The following is a 21,733-nucleotide window of genomic DNA, read 5'->3' on the forward strand; positions in this document are numbered from 1 at the left end:
CATAAATATGTTTATTAAGCCTTCCAACTGATATTATGAAATCTTTTAAATATTCTAGAACAAAAGAAAGATTGAATCCGAGTAAATTCCTCCAAATACTAGTTGTGCAGCTGTGCGAGGTCAATATAAAAATATTGAATTAATCCTCTTCCACCCAAGAAATCAGACATTCTTATATTCCTTTATGATCTCTGTTTGTTTGAGAGTATCAAATGTATATTAAGTATGGAAAAATATAGAAGATAATATATGATAAAGTGGTTACCATACTTTGATTTACTAAACAAAAAAGAGAGATAATATCTCTCATTTGAGATGTAACTATTAACTTTGAGATTCATTTTGGAAGTCATGGCATTGCTTTGTATTTGTTTTTATTTTCTGTTTGTATACTTTGAAAGTTTATTCATGTTACTTCATTGATACTGCAAGTTTCATTGGCTGTATTTTTGTATTCATAATGTTCTGTCATTGACTAATACTACTTGAATTCAATTTATAGCCACTGACATGTGTGACATGTCTATCACTAGTAACTACAAATTCCAACCCATAAGGGCACAAATCACCCAGAGCATTCAAATCACTTGGGATGATACTATCAAGTCTAACTGTGGCTTCTTATAAACCACAGTGTCATTCAGCAGAATTATATATACTTTACTGTACATTCCAGTATTATGCATTATCTAGAGTTGTCTCATTTTCAACCATCCCCCTTAACATTACTATTACATTACAGATATTATGTTACCCTATTCACACATATACAATCATTTCTTATACCTTACTGTCAAGAATAGCTAGTTTACAGACATTGTTGATTTCACATAGCGATTATGATTATCATTATTTTTCCCTCAAGATCATCTATAACCAGAGCGTTTCACAAACTGACTTTGTAATGTCTCAAAGGCATGTTACACTCCATAACTCAGGTTTAAGCTGCACAATAACATATACCATAGGTCAGATACCCAGCTCAGTGGTGCTGTCTGTGTCCAAAACGCACTTAAATATCTAGTTAGCACTTCAAAAATTCATATAATAAGCCATAACAATCCTGTTAGCAATAATACAATAATGCATGTAAATTTCACTCTGTAGAACCAGTTGAAACAAAAGGCATTCAAATATTCATTTGTAAAATCCACGATGACTTTTAAAATAAACCAATGTCTATTGAAGTTTTCCATTCACCTTGAAATAAATCCCACAATCTTTTGAACTGATGTCTGTTGAAGATCTTTGTTTTGCTGTCCATTGTTTTGCAATCAACTCTTCTCAGTCAATGCAGCTATTGTAGTCATGTTAACCATCTATAAAACAAAGATCAAGGCAGCATCGGTTTGAAGTTGCTGTCACATGTAAGACAAGACAATACATATAAACACATAACACATTCATTTCGGCCCACACACACTCAGACACATACAAAACAAAAAATTTTTTTTTTAGAAACTTACAAGTTTCATTGTTAGGTGTTCTACCAGGGTTCTTTAAAAAATATATATTTTTATTTAAATCAATATGTCTTAAAAAAACAAAACAAAATTGTATCAAAAATAATTGATTAAAAAACAACTCTTGATGCCTGTAATTAAAACTTGTATTAACACAAAATGATCATATTCTTTAATCCTGAAACAGGAAAGAAACAAATTAACAATTTGCATTAACATACACGACAATGTAACGCAATTTAACATTTCTTTTGTTTCTCTGTGTAGAGTCTGGAATCACTCCCTCAGTTGAACAACTCTACCTCTGCTTTTCTTTCAAACTGAGAAGGGAGGGGGCAGAGACCAGCTGTAATCCTGTTTTTACTCTCAGCATACAACTGTTCTCTCACCAAACTTGTTTTTCACTAAAAACAATACATTCTATATATTTTATATAATTACAGTTATACTATTTTCTCTTGGGCTAACACCCCCTAGTCTTTTACTTACAAGAGGTCTCACATTTTGATAATTCTATTACCAACTCCTCACTGAAGAGTGCAATTATTCTCTCATTGTGACTAGTTGATCTTTAACTGCCTGCAGTTCAAGCTCAACTGCCTCTCTTTAAACTGTCTCCTTCCTGAGTGCCTGAAAGCACAACAAACCCACCTGAGACCTGATACCTTAAAGGAGAATTCAACCCGTAATTTAAAAAAAACCTACCCCTCAATCCTACATAGACCCCTCCCTGCCCCCCCCCAGCCCAGGTGTTACCCTGGGTAAATGCCCCTAACTCTTAAATTACCCCCCAGTGCAGATTCAGGGCATCGGAGTTCATGGGCACCATCTTGTTCTCTTTGGTAATCTTTGGAATGAGAGCGGTGTATCAGCGCATGTGCAGTTGGAGCAATCTTTCATTTAGCGACAACTCGGGATGCACCGAAAGTCACAGAAATTGCCGAAGTGAAGGAAGAAGACCCAAAGATTAATGAAGTGGCAGAAGATGGCACCTGTGAACTCTGATGTCCTGAATCAGTACTGAGGGGTAAGTAAAGACTTAGTGGTATTTACCAGGGGTAGCAGCTAGGCTGGGGGGGGGAGCAGGGAGGGGGTCTATGTAGGGTGGGGGGTAGGGTTTTTTTCATTAAGTATTTAGTTCTCCTTTAACAAATCCCAAGCAATGTGGGTCCAGGGTCGGAACTAACCCGCATGTGAAGGGTGCTGGTTTTATTATCTACCCCTCTAACATTGTTTTTCAACCAAAATAACATTTTTCGTTATCTTTCAACAGTATGTTTGCCCTGCAAAAGCTACTACAATGCTGCCACTAAACTACCATACAAAGTTACACTATACATTCTACAATTTCTGCAAAATTATTACTGCACTTCACAGCACCAAAAGGGTTCATCCTGCCGACTATGCAAATGTTTTACCCAGTTAGAATCTCTCGGAAATAATTTAAAAACCACACCTAAGATGCTTAGCAAAACTTTATTACAAAAAAAAATGTGTAAGATAATAAAAAATAGAACAAAAATCTGGCAAGCACTCCGTATTCCACTTGTTGATTAAAACAAAAAAGTTTATTTCAGCAAGTTAAAAGCATCAAAAGATAATTAAAATACATCACCATCTGAGTCAATGAAACAGGCATCATCTGCACCAAGCAGATCCCGCATCAGTCGGCAAAGACGATGGGCAGCACGCGCTATGCCAGCGAAAGGGGACCTTCCATTTTTATATGCTCTAATAAATAATGAGCTCATATAATTATCAAAACCACTTCAACAAAATGTCTCGCTTTTAATGCACTCATCAGGAACTGGCCAGGTTCCCAACAAACACACCCAAAGGCAGACCTCAAGAGCTTCCCTTATCAATGTAATTATAATTCGAGTAAATATTTTGCTCCTAACTTTAAAAAAAAGTTTCTATGAGAACTTTCAGAAGTCATAAACCCATTATGTAATTGACATTCAGAGCACCATGCCAAACGATAATTGAATATTTAGAGTTCAACAGTTCTTTTTACAAAACTGTTTTATAAGTATATTTGAATATTTGGAGGCACATTTATCAAAGGTTGAATTTCGAATTCTTTTTTTTTTAAAACTCCCCTTAACTCCCCTAAACTTGAAATTTGACCAATTGAAATTTATTAATAAAATCACATTTTTAAAATTCAGATAAATCAACCCAAAAACTTCGATTCCAATTCAAATCAAATTTAAAAAAACTAAATTTGCAAACAACTCCAAATTGATCCCTGGGCCTCTCCCATTGACTGAAACAGCAATTTGGCAGATTTTAGGTGGTGAATAGTCAAGAGTAGGGCCAGATTATGATAAATCTTGAAAATCTAATTCAAATTTTTTTAACTCCCTAGTCAAATTTGAGAGTTTTGACCATAAAAAAAATCAAAATTCAAATTAGAATTTTCAATTCAACCCTTGCTAAATCCCCTTAGTGTTCAACAGTTCTTTCTACAGAACTGTTTTATAAAAAACTTTTATCAAAGTATTATTATGAGCCACCATTTAATATATAAAAGTCTCAACAAAAACTTCCCTCATTACAGGTATACATATATATATCTACTCTATTGCGCTTTGCCTGGTCTGAGGTGGCGAAGGAAGTCTAGCGTAAAAGGTAGCGTTCAGAACAATGCGCGCGTTAGTGAATTTGCGTAGTTACGTCCATTGCGCAAATTCGCCAGGCGTAAGGGTGCGAAGTTACACTAGCGAAGTTACGCCAGCGTCCGTTAGTGAATTTGCAAAGTAACGAAAATGGCCAACGCTAGCGAATTGCGCTTCGGCGCATAGTGAATTTGCCCCTAGAACTTTAGGAAACAATTGCAACTTGGTAGTTTGGAGTACATAGATAAATTTACCCATTTTTGATTCACTAGAATCTGTTCTTTCTAATAATGGGTAGTTTTCTAGGGTAAACCTACTGTTAGTGGAATGTTTGGCCTTGAAATCAGAAGTATGCCATTTGGGGAGCAGTGCTTTAGACATTTTGTAGTGTACTGCTTGTAGATTTTGATCTATACAAGTGAGAAATCTCCATAAAATTATATATATTTGGTATTGCCACGTTCAGGAGACATAGACCTTTCCAAATCGGCTGTGTTCTTGTACATAAAATAAATGATGTTTCTGATATATGTGATTGTTCTATGTTTTCATTTTATTAGACACTTAGAAGCCTATATTTTTTTTACTGAAGAAGAATTACACCAATTCTTGCATATTTTGAATGTTCAGGTTGTCCTGAAAAAAACAATATATTGTTTTCCTGGGTAAACTAAAAAATGTCTAAAAACTGCTTGGCAGTAGATGTTCGCATCTAGGACAAAACGGCTGGCAGGGAAAGGGTCAAGTGAGCCCCCTTATAAGATATATTGGATTATTCATCTGACACCCAGCTTCTGCATGTAGACAAAATGAAGAGAAAAAGATGCTGAGAGAGGAATAGTGAATATAAACTTGATTATTTCAGAAACAATGCAGAATTTCTAATTAACTGTATTTAGGAAGTTTCTTTCTTCAGTATAAGAAGCTAAGATTAAATTTTTATTTTCGCAATAGTTCCCCTTTAAGGATCCTTTCATTTATTCTAGCATTTCATTTTGTTTGGAATCAGGGAAGCCAGCATATTTTAGCAAATGGAAACACAGTGTTTATGTAAGTAATGTTTGCAGAAATTAATTTAATGATCACGCCATTACACATGAAGAAGCACTTCACTTCAGAATAATGTTTATAGTCAAAGAACAAAACATTTTAGATAAAAACCATGGACATTCTGTGTACATATCTTCCATGCTGAAAAAAATAAATCTGCACACACCTCATATGGTATATTTATTTATTAACTATATTTTTTACTTTTTTGTAGCATAGGTATGCGTGAGGTGTATGCCAGACATTTTCCCAGTGATTAAAATGTAAACATTATTTACATTTGTTGACAATGAAAACATTGCCGAGAACAGCAAGAAGATATATTTTGAATTTCATCTGCATAGAATAAACAGTAAAGCGAAATAATAATGTAGATTAGTGCACAGAGGTTTTTCGTTGAATGTGAAGTTGGTACAAAAAAAGGACAAATATTTGTAGCCAATGACAATTATAAAAAGCATGCATTTAATATCTAAAGGCTGAAACTTTGTGTTGAAATTGTGATTTACACATTGTGTAAAATTTCCCGCATTCCTCAGAACATGCTGGGTGATTTTATATGTGAGTTGATTAATATGTGAGAGAGGATCTACATAAAGATGACCTTAAGGGTCAGGCCACAGAGGGCGTTTTTGGGAGATTTGATCGCCTCATTTTTGTGGCGACCAATCTCCCCAAACGCCTTCCCCGAGTCTGCTATTGAAAAAACGCCGGCGCTAATCACACGCGGCGGTTCTTTTTTCAAAGTCACCCGAAGTTGCCTCACGAGGAAACTTCGGAAAACGAATCGCCGCGTGTGATTAGCGCCGGCGTTTTTTCATTTGAGCTGGCGCAGAGTCAGGGAAGGCGATTGTGGAGATTGGTCCCGCAAAAACAAGGCGATTAGTCGCCAGACGACTAAATCTCCCCAAAATGCCCTGTGTCGACTTACCCTAAAAGACTGCTTATAAATGCAAAAACATTTTTATGAACTGTGGTAGTTGTCAGTAAAATACAGAGTGCTCAATTATTGCATATTCACAGGAGGAAATGACACTATTTGTCAAAAATTGAGCTTAGAAAAAAAAACGTAAATACTTTTTCAAGTGTTTTCTAAAACCTCAAATAGCTGGTATTTATTAAAGAAAAAACTGAAATTTGTCATATAAAATTAGGCAAGTAAACGCTGGCTAGGTTCTATAAAAGTCAATGCCAATAGTCTCAATCAGTTTTCTTTACTTATTTTAAAGGGGTGGTTCACCTTTTCATTATTCATTTTTTATAGTTTTATAGTTATTTGCCCTTTTCTTCTGACTCTTTGCAGCTTTCAAATAGGCGCCGCTGACTCCCTTCTAAAAAAACAAATGCTCTGTAAGGCTACAAATGTATTGTTATTGTTCATTTTTATTACTGATCCTTCTATTCAGGCCTCTCCTATTCATATTCCAGTTGCTTATACAAAACAATGCCTGGTTGCTAGGGTAATTTGGACCCTATTTACCAGATTGCTTAAAATGCAAATTGAAGAGCTGCTGAATAAAAAGCTAAATAACTCAAAAACCACAAATAATAAAAAAGTTAAACAAATTGCAAATTGTCTCAGAATATCACTCTCTACATCATACTAAGGGGGTTATTTAGTAAACTCCAAATTCAAAAATCACAAATTTCTCGTTATTGTTTAAACCCCGAGGATGGAAAAGTCAGAATCAGAAAATCCGACAGACCTGTTGAGGTTGCATATAAAAGTCAATGGGAGAAGTCCAAATGATTTTTTGATGTGCGCTGGGTTTTTAGCAATATCCTGAAGTTTTCAGAGTGAAAAATCCAAAAAAAATGGTGAGAAATCCTTAAATAATCGTGAAAATCGTATTTTTTTCCCGCAAACAACATTTCCGGGTAAGTGTATTTATAAATAAGTCCAAAAACCTGGGCTCAGATTTGGTCTGAGTTTTTTTTTCCAGAAAATATTGAGATAAAATTGGACTTTGATAAATAACCCCCTAAAAGTTATCTCAGAGGTGTACAACCCCTTTAAGCCTCATTGAAAATGTGACTACAAAAACTCGGCTACAGGTATGGGATACATTATCCGGAAACCCATCATCCAGAAGCTCTGAATATGCGGGAAGGCTATCTCCCATAGACTTGATTTTAATCAAATAAGTAACATTTTAAAAAATTATTTTCTTATTCTCTACTAATTAGTAATTAAACAGTACATTGGACTTGATCCAAACTAAGATATGGGGTTTAATTCATGTTTTAATGATTTTTTAGTAGACAAGATATGGAGACCAAAATTTTGGAAAGATTCCTTGTCCAGAAAACCCCAGATCCCAAGCATTCTGGATAACAGGTCCCATACCTGTATTCGGTTGAAGGTTTTTCTTAAATGAGCTAGAATTAAGAGAAAAAAGCTGAAAACATTTATTTTTTTGCACATGTGGGGTATTTTCTCAGTTTTGACCTAATAGTAGGTCTGACTTATTTCCCACATATGGCTCATATTGGAGCATATTGGTGCTATACAAATATGAGGGGGAATGTAATTCTGTATTTTATACCTCTGTGTACAGTATTATTTAGCTACAAGTTTTCACTACATAGCGCATAATAGAAATACGCTGTTTCTATTGAATATTTAAGCTCTATTTGGGACATAAAAGAGCTGAAAACATACTACAGTAGCTTTCCCTCAGTTATGCCATCTTTTGTGTTTTTCACAAGTAGTATAAAGAACATTATACACTAATAAAATAGAAGGAATGGCTTTAAATGTTTTGTACTTATTAAAATATCAAAGTCTTGCTGTCTGCTTTCTCAAACTTTGTGTGTGTGTGTGTGTGGGGGGGGGGGTTGCGTGTGGGTGTGTTAAAGTTATGTCCCTGCAACCAATCCCCATTAGGTGAACGGGCAACCTGTGGGTAGGTGGACCTTAGTGGGAGCTGCATCTTTCCCTTTATGAATGCAGAGCTGTCATCTGATATCCACATCCTATACACATCTAAATACACATTATTTATTGCATATATCATAAAAAATATTTTAAAAAAAGAACATATGCCCCCTTTAAGTTACTGCAGAAACCAAATAGTTTCATACCAAATGTGTCTGGCCTTGCTAGGATGTTACGGTACTAATTGTTGGTGTATTTATATACATATATATATTTTTTTTTTCACCGCATGTGCCAATAATATTGGCCAAGTGGGTTGATTTTATAGGCATTATGTACAAAATTACTTACATCACAGAAACTGTGCCAACTGTATGCTGAACTGAAGGATTCTAAAAAAGGGTGGATTTTTTTTTATACTTGCCACATCTTTAGGGAAAAGGAGGGCATTTAAAAATGTCGCTGTAACAACCACCATTGTTTAAAATTGAATTTTCATTATTAAGCCACCTGTGCCTAAAATAGAAGGTTATAGAAGATTGGTTTGTAGGAATGGCATGTGTTATTATATATTCATTAGACCATACATTAGACCATACATAGTAGCTCCATTAACGAGCTGGATAAGAAGAAAATTCCTTAAGAAATATGCCCAGATGAATCCATTAACTTATATTATTTTAAATATTGCATAATGTAAGTTGCTTATAAAATCAAAAGAAGAGCTATAAATGTTTTCTTTATCTTTATTCATTTTATGAAAACATTATATTTAAACAATATGTAACCGTTTTATAATATTAAAAATAAGTTTTTGGACTGTCCTTTAGGTTTTTAGTGGCATCGTAGCATACAATGCGTTCTTCCTGTAGCCATGAAGAGGGATTCTTGGTGTAACTGTTTACCCTGTATGGTGAGCCAGTGCTTAGCTTAATGAACTGAATGTGTCATGGTTCATGAATATATGGAAGAAACCTTCATTTTATCATATCATCAAAACTCATGAACATCCACAGCGATCTACTACCATTGCTGGAATTTTTCCATAAATGATTTGTTCATTTTCATTAAAATACAACATATTAATTGGGGACATTTTGGTTGGTGTGCAGCAGGGGCCGGCAGAACCTCTGGGGTTTGCTTGCTGAGCAAGATGTGTGTGGGGGTACTTTTGCATAAAGACAATGCCGCACTCCCCAGAGCAATAGTTAGCTTTATATCGTTTTGGTGCAATGATCCAATCCCATCCAAAAGCTTCAAAATCCACAGTCAATGGATAACGGCAGCATCTCGATTCTGTTGAATGTTCATCACAGTCAAGTCCGAAATCTCTTCTAGATCTTTTTGGCGTATCCATAACTTTAACTTCTATAAATGGGTTCTGGTGTTAAAAAAGAAAACACATTATAGAATGCTTGTTCATTTTGTTTGGTTATATTAAATACATTTGCTTTGCTGCAGTGTTATTTGTAATTTTCTGTAAAATGTGATGACCCCATGTCAAAATAGTAAATAATATGCTACTGAGAAGACATTATCTAACAGCCCCATACACTAAGCTCCTACACTTTACCCATAAGTAGGACAAGCTGCACTCTGTGCTTTGTGTCCGATTAAAAATCTGGTGCAAGCTACAGAATGTACTACTACCAAGGAAGACCAATACTAAATTCCTGCCTTAGGGAGGTAGTATAGGGCTTTGGAACTACTAGCATTCCCTGGGGCTTCTTGCATACATGTCCTGAAGAATAGGCAACAAAGAGTAATGAGAGGAATCAAAAACACCCACAATTATTGTACTAGGAATTTGCCAGTTTGCCACACAACATTTCCTTGAGGTATATCTTGATAAATATTATTAAGATCACAGAGAAACATATGTTCCCTTGAGTAACATTAGGCTGTCCTCACCAATCCTCTACTTTAGGCCAATGTCTACATTTTTCACCAAAATGCTTCTTCATTATGAAAGTAGCAGTAAACCAGTAAGAGTTTGAGGTTGCCTTAAATAACCTTGGAGTATTCTTCAACAGTTCAGTGGTTTAGTGGTAACTGAACCCATCAAATATTATATAATGTCACATGACAGTGTTTCCAAAAACACGAGGCTTGGAGGCTTGGAGGCTTGGGATTCAGTGAACAGTTATGACACGCCCATGAATGTTATTAGAATGTGATTCAGCCCTATTCCATTGGAAACTAGGCCAATGGCATCCATGGAATTGTTTCTGGCATTATGATTCTGCAGTACTCACAACTGCAAGGATTGTATATGGGCACAATTACCTTTAGGAATGTCTTTAATGCACATACAGTTTTTCAGCAACATTCGTTGATGAGAGCTACAGTGTTCCTACACCAGGGGTGCCCAAAAGGTAGATCAGGATCTACCAGCAGACCTTTAGCTTGTATTAAATTACCCTTCTCTTTCATTCTTTTTATTCAGATATTTATTCTGTTACATAAGAAATAGTGGATTCTTAAATAAAATAAATAATTCAATTCTTAAATATAGCAATATAACTTTAAGTAATATTTCCATGGAACACTAACAAAGCTTTTATAGATGTAGATCATAATGGGACAACCTCACTAAAAGTAGACCCTGCATTAGTAAAGTTCAGGCACTCACTACAACCTTTGTGTTATCAGTTAAAGCAGTAGTTCTCACTATGTATTGCTATTTGACATTCCTGGTCATAGCTGTAGTGGAGATATAGGCATAAAATAGTTTAGGTTTATTAATATTATTGTTTTTTTATTCCTCAAGAACTTATAGAGGAATACTTTGCTGTGGAGAGTTAATATAAAGTGATTTAAAGCTTTTTCTTGCCATGCAATCTAATTGCATTCTACATATGCATCGGACTTAATTTATAATTATTCTACTATACAGCATATGGCCTAGGGGAGAGGGATCTGAATGGACATGGGGTCTACTCAATGGTTCCACCAGCTTTACCACCTCACCTCTTGATGCCAACCTCTTGATGCCACCTCACCTCTTGATGCCAACTACAAGTAAATGGACAGTCAAACAATCTTGGGGGGGGGGGAGTGGCATGTGGCTTGTTACACCACTGCACACAATCTATTACCTGCTATGGTCAAGTTAACCCATGAAGGTGATACTGTATGCGGGAGATCAATGCTATGCTTCAATCTTGATCTTTGTGTAAATTTAATATGTAAATTTAATATATAGGAGTCCTCCGCCTGCTTAATTTCACTTGAAAGCTTGACAGCCTGTGCAAGCTTACTTACTGCCCAACTCCACCACTTTTTTATCTCCACAATACTCCACTTTTATTAAAAAATCATAAATAACATCTGTGATCCTATTCATTATTGGTCACATGACATTTTGTGACACATATAGGTGTACTGCTGTACATCTGTCCATAACTTATGCTCTTACCAGTCCATCCTCATTTGAACCACGAAATGCAATTGGTAGATCACGTCCATTTTCATCACAAGCTTTAATTTCAATTCCTAGAGTAGATGCAGGTTGCTTTAGCCAGTTTTGTAGAGCTGTTTTCACATCAATACTTTTCCAAGTTCCAGGGCCTGGGTTCATCTCAAGTTTAAGAGTCCTGATTCCAGTGGACCGTGCTCCGTCATTCAAAGACTTTGGAAGTCTGAAGGTCTGTATGAATACTGTAGTATGTTTTTGGACAGGCTTCAAGTATATCCAAAGTTGAGCTTTTGCTATTTTATTATATTGCACTACAGAACTGAATTTAAAGTAACAGCATTTTGTCTTTTCTCCTGTTGCATAATCAGCTATAAAATAAATCAGAAGAATTCATTAAGAAGACATGTTTGGTAGAATAAAACAGTTATTTTTAAAGGACATGTAAACCCCCTCACAAAAATAATGTAATCAGTGTATGTCTTATTTGAAAACACATGCCACCTAAGGCTGCTGCGTCCACTTATTCACTTAGGATTCCTTCTCCTCCTCTAACCCACGCGGCCCCTCCCTCAGGAATTTACTTTGGCAGTTTGCTAATGAGCATGCTCATATTACTAAACACACCCTCCAGTCTAACAGCCAATGAAGCTTATGTGCAAATTAAAATAGGCAAGCCATAGGCGTGCACCCCATGTTTCCTAATAGTGTGCAAATTAGGGGGTAGGAGGAGGGATGCCTATGTGCCCCATGCCCACAACTTAAAATGGAATTTCCTATTTTCTAATTTGAATGGATGTCTTTATTAGTAAAGCTGGTTAAATTGGCCTTGCTCCTAAGAGTTTACAATCTAAATAAATATCCACATCATACAGTACATGCTGGTATTTAGAAAATTAATGGCTATTTCTTGTAGATATTGATTTTATTTATATGCTCTAATCTGTCCACATATGATTTATCTAAGAAAGTGTTTTCAGCATTTTTAAACCCGTGGACAGGTCTAAAACATACAAAACATTATTTTCCTTAAGAATTAGACCAAACTCTAAAATCTCTAAAGAGCTCATTAGGCTAAGCCTAAACCAGGCTTTACGTTGGGGATCAAGGCCAAATAGATTGCTGGCACTGCTGAAAGCCAGACATATAGCAACCCAGTCCAATTATGCAACCACTAGGGTCTTTTTGAGGGTATTTTTGATACTACTAAAGAAACCTGGGAGCAAGAGGGTGAGTGTAATAGAAAATGTAGCCCAAGTGTAATAGAACATGTAGCCCAAGGGTCTTTTTGATACTGTACTACTAAAGAAACCAGAGAGCAAGAGAGTAAATGTAATAGAACATGTAGCTCAAAGCAAGATTGGATAGGAAATGTTATACCAATTGTAAAAGGACATTTATAATGGACCCAAGAAGCTCAGGCCAAGGTTAGAACCTTTAAACTGGGAAATCAGATACTAGTTTGTGTTCGAACAGGGGAATGCAAGTTATTAGCAAGTTCCAGCAGGGAAAAGCAAATACTTAGCAAGTTTTGGCTGGGATCTCATGATCCTGAAACAGGTCAAAGAAGATAATGAGTGTAAAACCTGGAAAAAGGAAACCTTATTTATCACGTAACTCTCTGTAAAGTTCTGCTATATAAATACCAAGAAATAATCACCTAAAGTGTTATTTTGTCTTGACAGATTACATTTGTCCTAATTATGGCTGTTGATTCTTTCAAAAGGGTAGGGCTTGAACTTTAAGTGCCATATAAAAGACAAGCAATTTTTGTAATGTTATACATTATACAATCTAAGGGGGTTATTTACTAAACTCGATTTTTTTTTTCTGGTCAAGGTTTTTTGGCCAAAAACTTGAATTTTTAGAGGAGAAAAAAATAGAATATTTTATCATACCCCGAAACTGCAAAAAGTCTGAATCAGAAAATCTGCCATCTCCAACCTGTCCCTTTCACTATTTGAAGATATCGTGATCTGCCCTGGGTTTTGTCTGATAATCTTAAAAATCTGGGGGTCAAGTTATTTTATTGATAAATTAGATGAAATCGTGGATTGGAGTTTGGTTGAGCTTGGTTTAATAAAAAACTTTAGATACATTCAAGTTTTAGTAAATAACCCCCTAAATGTCCAGTTGCTTTGGCTTAATTTTACTAGATACTGTATATATATCATGTATAAATGAGAATCTTCATAGACAAGCAATGCCAATTAGCAGCCAGCAAGGTATTATCCTGTATGTAAAGGAATGACAGGAAAATTCCTAATATTTAGTGCAGAAAAAAAGGGTCCCTCATCAAATTGCAGAAGATTTCAGTGTACCTTCTCAATCTGGCACAAGATACATCACTGAGGGTGGAATGCAGAACTGAACTGCCTGCCATAGTGGTAAAGGGCACACAATCTTGCAACCACAATCTTGCAATCCGGCCCTGCTTGAGCTAAATGTATTTTGTTTCAGTTGTTATTTCTTGAGCTATACATAGCAAACAAGGAAAATTGAAGCTACGCCATCCTTACAAAATAGAGAATTAAATTCTCGCAGCCTTCAAAAATATGTAGGCTGATAGCCAAAACCTTCAGTGTGATCCAAATCAGGCAATGGTGGACTCAACCGGACGAAAGTCAAGTGCAGGTACGAACCAATATGGTAAAATATATGCGGCTTTATTGAAAAAATGCTTAAAATTAGCAAATAGCGGGCAGGGGTTCGCCAGTGACGGCCTCGCAAGCAGCGCAACACTTCTCCAGGCGAGAATTCGCTCAGACAACACTAATTCACTAACATGTGAAGTTGTCGCCAAACGATGGCGAAGTTGCGATACCGTTCATTCAACTAGCAGAGCGAAGTTGCTCTAGCGTTGGCTAATTTGCATACAGCTGGAAGTTAAAGTTAAATGGACGTATATGTTGCAGCAAATACATTACACTACACAAGTCATGGGAAGCTTAATAAAATAAAATAGAGTTGTTATGTTGCCCTACACATGAGCCCACTATATAGTTTATGTGCCATATGTTAGGAAATGTATGCGGGGGAGCGGGTTACCCCAAAAAAAAATGTATGCTCTTTTGCAGCCTATCACCCTGAAAAAAGGAAAAGAAGCCAGTGTTTTTTGGGACTTAGAAAAAAAAATAAATTCAACATCATGAATTTGTGCAGTTACATCCTTTCACCAGAGTGCAACTTCGCCTGGCGATTGAGTGCGAATGAGCTTTAGCGTCAGTCTCTTTCGCTAGCAAAGTTACGCCTGCGCCCATTAGTAGATCGCTGAAGTACCGAAATGACGTAACGCTGGTCGAATGTTCGCCAGTGTTAGTCACTTCGCCCTTTAGTAAATTTGCTCCTTGGTTTCAAGCTGATGCAGAGAAAGATGTAAAAGTCATAATCAAACTCTCAACAATCTGCAACAGTATATCAACATATGGCAGAAAAGTACTAATCTATGACATGTGTCGTTGCCGCCTGAGGCAGCAGCCCAGATGCCACCCCCCTCCTCTCCCGCTCCGCGCTTAAAAATTAGCGTGGGAGCAGGTCTAAGGGGCAGTATCGCTAGTGCATTAAGCGCAATGGCGCTCTCTGCACTAGCGGAGCCGAATTTCTGGGTTAAAACCCGGAAGTTCGTCAGCTTTTTGCCGCCCCTTGTAACTGGTCGCTCGCTGCCACCTGAGGCAAGGGTCTCACCTTGCCTCATGGCAGAAGCGGCCCGGATGTTTTAACTAGGTCAGGGGTCAGCAACCTTTACTATCAAAAGAGTCATTTTGCCACATCTTCCACCAAAGAAAATTAGTCTGGAGCCACAAAACATAACATAGCTTATAAACTTTTAAAACACTAAATAGCCCTATTAAATGCTAGTGTTTTCATCTGTTTAATGTGACTTCTGTTTCTGAAGCTCCGTGCTAATCTTCCCTCTCTTGTCTTGAGTGTGTGACCAGGGTAAGGTCCATGAGGAATCATCTTGCTGCGGCTCAGTCTTGCCTGTCACTCCTGGGACGTCTTTACAGCCCTCGCTCCTGCTGGTGGCTTCTTGAGTGTGCAACCGCGGTAAGCTAACCGCTAGCTTACTGCGGTCACGCACTCAAGAAGCCGCCAGCAGGTGTGGGCTGTATAGCCGACGTGACAGGCAAAGCCGCAAGACTGAGCCACAGCAAGCAGGATCAAGAGCCACATGAGGCTCTGGAGCCTCAGGTTGCCTACCCCTGAACTAGGCCTAGGTGCCTAATAATTTAAAGGAACAGTAACATCAAAAAATGTAAGTGTTTTAAAGTAATTCAAATATAATGCAGTGTTTCCCTGCACTAGTAAAACGGATGTTTGCTTCAGAAACACTACTATTGTTTATATAAATAAGCTGCTGTGTAGCAATGGGGGCAGCCATTCAAAGAAGAAAATACTCAGGTTAAACAACAGATACAGATAAGTTCTGTAGAACATAATGGTGTTATCTGTTATCCACTATTTAACCTGTGCCATATTGCCTTTTTTTTCAATTGCAGCCATTGCTACACAGCAGCTTGTTTATATGAACTATAGTAGTGTTTCTGAAGCAAACAGATCAGTTTTACCAGTGCAGGGCAACACTACATGATATTTTCATTGCTCTCTAATTTTTTTGGTGTTACTGTTCCTTTAAGACAACAAAATGGTTTATATTAATAAATGACATTCAGTTTTTAAACTGCAGAAATAAAAGTATTAATTGACAATAGTGCTGTTTAAAGGTAACCGGTAATGTATTTCATGTCAGCAATGTGATCACGGTATCAAGAAACACAACTATTATATGACTATTTTTGTGACATAGCATTACATTCATCTTCAAGAGAGCAAACATATTGATGGATACAAGCAATGTGGATAGGAAAACATTTTACCATAGTAATTTGACTTTGGCAAAGTTATTTAAACTATTTCAATGTGATGTTCAAAACTGTGGTGGTCAGATTGGAAATAGTCTAGCAAAGGTTCTAGAAACTGAATAGCAAACGTGCATTCTCGTTATAGTCATTGTTATAGTCAGAAAAGCTGCAAATGGCAGCATGTCTTCTGAGTTTGCAAGCAAGCTTTTCTGTGTGCTGAGAAATGGCTGTGCTCCATGAGTTTAAGTCTTCCAGCAGATTTGTAGCAGTATTTTCATTGCTTTCAATTTGGCTGGGCAAAGCAGCTGTAGAGGTGCAAAGCCTGTTTAACAGCACCACGGCTCTCTAAAACTATGCTGCCCCTTTTTGTTGAACTATATTCTTTTGCTGGCGAGTATATTTCACTTCAAAAACTCAAAGGTATGCAACCTTTACATTGGATTTGGTAATATCAAGCTTCATAATTTTATACCTTCTGGTTTTTGCAACAACACATATAACAAGGAGCATTAATAATACACAATGTGCATAGTAATGACATGAAACATTTAATCCTTGTGTCACTAGATTTAATACTTAAAGTACAGGTATGGGACCTGTTATCCAGAATGCTTGGGACCTGGGGGTTTTCGCAAAAGGGATGGTTACTTAATTTGGTTCAGCCAACCCAATAGGCTGGTTTTGCTTCCAATAAGGATTAATTATATCTTAGTTGGGATCAAGTACAATGTACTGTTTTATTATTACAGAGAAAAGGGAAATCAATGTAGGCTGATAACAGCCAGAGCCCATAGCTTTAGGCAGGCTTTTGTCTTTTTTTTCGAACCATAATTATATCCTAAACCAAATTACACATTCATCTAAAGTTTACAAAATGTGCCAGGTGGTTGAATATTTTTGAGCAGTAACTGTTTGTGTACTGACAATATTTGTAAATCTTAGTTTGGATCAAGTACAAGGTACTGTTTTATTATCACAGAGAAGGGAAATCAATGGCCGTCCTGTAATTCAAAGCTTTATGGAAAATGGGTTTCCGGATAATGGATACCTGTACAGGTATGGGACCTGTTATCCAGAATGCGCAGGACCTGGGATTTTCTGGATAATGGATCTTTCCGTAATTTGGATCTTCATACCTTAAGTCTACTAGAACATCATGTAAATATCAAATAAACTCAATAGGCTGGTTTTGCTTCTGGATCAAGTACAATATACTGTTTTATAATTACAGAGAAAAAGGAAATAATTTTAAAAATTTGGATTTAAAAAAAATGGAGTCTATGGGAGACAGCCTTTCCATAATTCTGAACTTTCTGGATAACGGATCCCATACCTGTAATATATATACTACTGTAAGCTCTAAGGTGTATTTTTTTTTTTTTTTGCATTTGGGTCTTATTTGTAAGTAATTTGCATGTACTTTTGCATATTTTCTTACTCTTCTTCTACAGCACTGAAACATATATTAACACTTACTAATAATACTGACTGTGTTAGAGCTGTTGCACCTATGTTTACATGCATACATACTGAAAAGCAATAAGATCATGGCATTTCTGCCCCCAACTGAACCAACTGCAACCTAAAATTAGCCTTCAACATATACACAAAGGAGCAGATTTATCAAGGGTCGAAGTGAATTCGAGGGAATTTTCGAAGTATAAAAATACGAAATTCAAAGTAATTTTTTGGATACTTCGACCATCGAATAGTATACTACGACTTCAAATTTACTTCGTTCGACTATTCGACCATTTGATAATCGAAGTACTGTCTCTTTAAAAAAACTTTGACTTCAATACTTCGCTGACTTAAACCTGCCGAAGTGCTATGTTAGCCTATGGGGACCTGCCAGAGCATATTTCAAAATTTTTGGGTTTCGAAGGAAAATCATACGATCGTACGATAAAATCGTACAATGCATATAATCCTCCGACTTCGAATTCAAATGTCGGAGAATTCTATTCGATGGTCGAATTTTGAAGTATTTTCCACTTCGAAATTCGACCCTTGATAAATCTGCCCCAAAGTGTATCTAATCTCCAGTACTGTATAATATCAAAACATTTCACTAACAGCTTTGGTTTTTTATTTAAAATTACATGAAGACTAATACTTTCAATAAAAACTATAGTTAATAAAAAAAGAATATATATATATATATATATAAATATATATATATATATATATATATATATATATATATATATATATATATATATATACAGTAGAACCTCCAAATCGGGTAAAATCCAGGAAAATGTAAAATCAGGGAAATGTGTTATATATATATATATCTATAGGTGGGACCACAAAACAACAATGTAAAATGAGGGAAAACGTAAAATCAGGGGATGTAAAATGGGGGTTCTACTGTGTGTATATATATAGAGTCTCAAGTACTAGCACTCACAGGATTTGCACAAAAAGGGAGGAAAAAGGTTATCTGATAAATAAAGATGATGGTTTATTAAACCGACGTTTCGGTTCCACACAGGAACCTTTCTCAAGGACAAACGTATATATATATATATATATATATATATATATATATATATATATATATATATTACATTTAATTACATGTATTCAAACACTGTCAGTATGATTGGAAAATGTCACTGTATTCCCCACCCTTCTGCATAATAGCCAACTGTGTGCTAGTAGGAAAGAGGAAAGGAGGAAAAAAACCCATTTAAACTTGTGCCCTGAATGAGAAACTAGATAGCTGCTTTATACAGTTACTGGCACGTTTTACTTACATTCTGTCGGCATCGTAATGATTGTTTCAGTGGTGGCATGGTAATCATCTTCTTCCAAAGACCCCTCACTGCTGTCATCGCTTTGGAGGTCGTACTGGTCGATTAATTCTTCTAACGGAGGCGCTTTGGGTAAAAGATATTTTATAGAATCCTTACTGATATTAGGTGCCTGCTCCAATCGAAGTTTGCTAAGGATCTGAAGTTTGATAGCTTCCAGCCTTGAAGATTTGCTGTTCTGTCTCCAGGTACAGGCGCTGCACAATGTATCTTTGTCTGTTGCTTTATTGCTGTTGGTCAGATCCACTGGACTAAATGCTACCAGCAAACACAGATAAATGCAACCCCATGCACGTAACCTATTCATGTTCTCATATAGTCCTCTAATTTGCTATTTCTTCAGCTGGTAAAACCAACAGTTACAGAAATAAAAAGCCAAGCAGAAAAGACCTTTCCATGATAAATACTGTTTTTTCCAAGTGAACTTTTATAGCCCAACTTGAGTTTCTCTTGTGTCATCGGAGCCAGTGATTGGCTGTCCCACAGACAATGCATCCAGCTAGCAGAATACAGACCCCCAGTCTCACAAGAAAGGCAATTAAATGCAATCCAGGAACTCATAATTCTAAATACAAGTATTGTGTAAATATACGTAAATATTGTTTTCAATTTGTATTCGGTAATAATGAAAATAAAAGCAGATGATCTGAAATATTTTGTTAGATCCACATAATAATTGTATAAATGTACAGTCTATCCAGCTACATTTTTACTAAAAACATTATCTGATGACCAGAATCAGATTTGAAGACTGCACCAACATTACAGGGTATGTGGGGGTTTTTTTTTTATTGAAGGAATCTGTTTTATTTGTTTGAGATTTTTAAATTTCTGATTAAAAGTAAAGTGTTATTCACTCCACAGTAAATACAATTGCTAACCTTGGTCCCTGGCCTGGGCCACTAATCCATTTGAATTAAATGGGGATGTGAGTATACTCCATTAGCCAGAATTGCTTCAATTAAAGGGATACTGTCATGGGAAAACATGTTTTTTTTCAAAACGCATCAGTTAATAGTGCTACTCCAGCAGAATTCTGCACTGAAATTCAATTCAATTTTTTTATATTCAATTTGACATGGGGCTAGACATATTGTCAGTTTCCCAGCTGCCCCAGTCATGTGACTTGTGCCTGCACTTAAGGATGGAACTACTTTCTGGCAGGCTATTTCTCCTATTTAATGTAACTGAATCAGTCTCAGCGGGACTTGGCTTTTACTATTGAGTGTTGTTCTTAGATGTACCAGGGAGCTGTTATCTTCTGTTAGGGAGCTGCTATCTGGTTACCTTCCCATTGTTCTTTTGTTAGGCTGCTGGGCGCGGGGGAGGGGGTTGATATCACTCAAACTTGCAGTACAGCAGTAAAGTGCGAATGAAGTTTATCAGAGCACAAGTCGCATGACTGGGGGCAGCTGGGAAACTGACAATATGTCTAGCCCCATGTCAGATTTCAAAATTGAATATAAAAAAATCTGTTTGCTCTTTTGAAAAAATGAATTTCAGTGCAAATTTCTGTTGGAGTAGCACTATTAACTGATGCATTTTGGGGGAAAAACATGTTTTCCCATGACAGTATCCCTTTAAGCTGCTTCAATCACTTGTTTCCAAGTACAATTGAGAAGCCATTCTGTTTCTCCAATGTTAATTTTGGTGTAAAGTAAAAAGGTTTCCATCATCTATGAATTCACTGTGATTCTTTTGTGTACTTTTTCCTCACTTAATGGTAACAACAATTATGGGGATGTATATGGAAGAATCTTTCACATTAAAAGGCTTTTCTGCTGTATATCACACATATAATGTATTCACATCAAAATTTATGTATTGACAAATGGAGTATACACTTACATGTCATTGATCCATTGTTATGAGCCAGGAAAGAATCCCAGTAACCTGAAATGATCACTGTAGCTTTTGCTTTTTGCAAATAAATACAAACAGCTCTTTACTCCCATTTCTATAATACAGGTATGAGATCTGTTATCAGGAAATCTGTTATCCAGAAAGTGCCAAATTACAGAAAGGCATAGTAAGTTAGGTTGAAAAAAGATACACGTCCATCGAGTTCAACCCTTTAACTCTATTTTAACCTGCTTAACTGCTAGTTGATCCAGAGGAAGGCAAATAACCCCATTTGTAGCCTCTCCAATTTTCGGACTAGTCCCTGGATCTATGAGCTATCTTCCATAACCCTGTGTTCCCTCTCTTGCTAAAAAGCCATCCAGCCCCTTCTTAAAGCTAACTAATGTATCAGCCTGTACAACTGATTCAGGGAGAGAATTCCACATCTTCACAGCTCTCACTGTAAAAAAAAAAACCCTTCCGAATATTTAGGCTGAACCTCTTTTCTACTAATCGGAATGGATGACCTCGCCAAAAAAAAAAAAAAGTACAAATATATAAGATTTTACATTTCCGGGTTTCCTATTGAGCTATGTCACACTATGTGTTTACTGACAACACACCACTGAAACAAAATACTTGCCACATAAATGGTTAATTGACTGTTTTTAAGTTCAAACTAGCAAGTAACATTTTTCCTCTCCAATTGCATTTCTTTCAGCCACTGCATTAAGATGTAGTGATTGCAAAATGTATTGTAAACATTATTGCTTTTATACTAAT

The 21,733-nt window shown here is 36.3% G+C and overlaps 1 protein-coding gene across 1 annotated transcript; it reads right to left on the reverse strand.

Annotated features, from left to right (window-relative positions):
• Window positions 1-8,807: 8,807 nt before the first annotated feature.
• Window positions 8,808-19,653, reverse strand: mstn.1.L (myostatin, gene 1 L homeolog). Its single transcript, XM_018236232.2, has 3 exons — window positions 19,052-19,653; window positions 11,431-11,798; window positions 8,808-9,393 (listed from the first exon to the last, which is right to left on the reverse strand). Exons 1-3 carry the CDS (start codon window positions 19,413-19,415, stop codon window positions 9,013-9,015), a joined length of 1,113 nt encoding a protein of 370 aa, XP_018091721.1. The 5' UTR covers window positions 19,416-19,653; the 3' UTR covers window positions 8,808-9,012.
• Between the last annotated feature and the right edge of the window lie 2,080 nt (window positions 19,654-21,733).

The sequence above is a fragment of the Xenopus laevis genome, chromosome 9_10L (assembly GCF_017654675.1).
Source record: "Xenopus laevis strain J_2021 chromosome 9_10L, Xenopus_laevis_v10.1, whole genome shotgun sequence".
Classification (NCBI taxonomy): Eukaryota; Metazoa; Chordata; class Amphibia; order Anura; family Pipidae; genus Xenopus; species Xenopus laevis.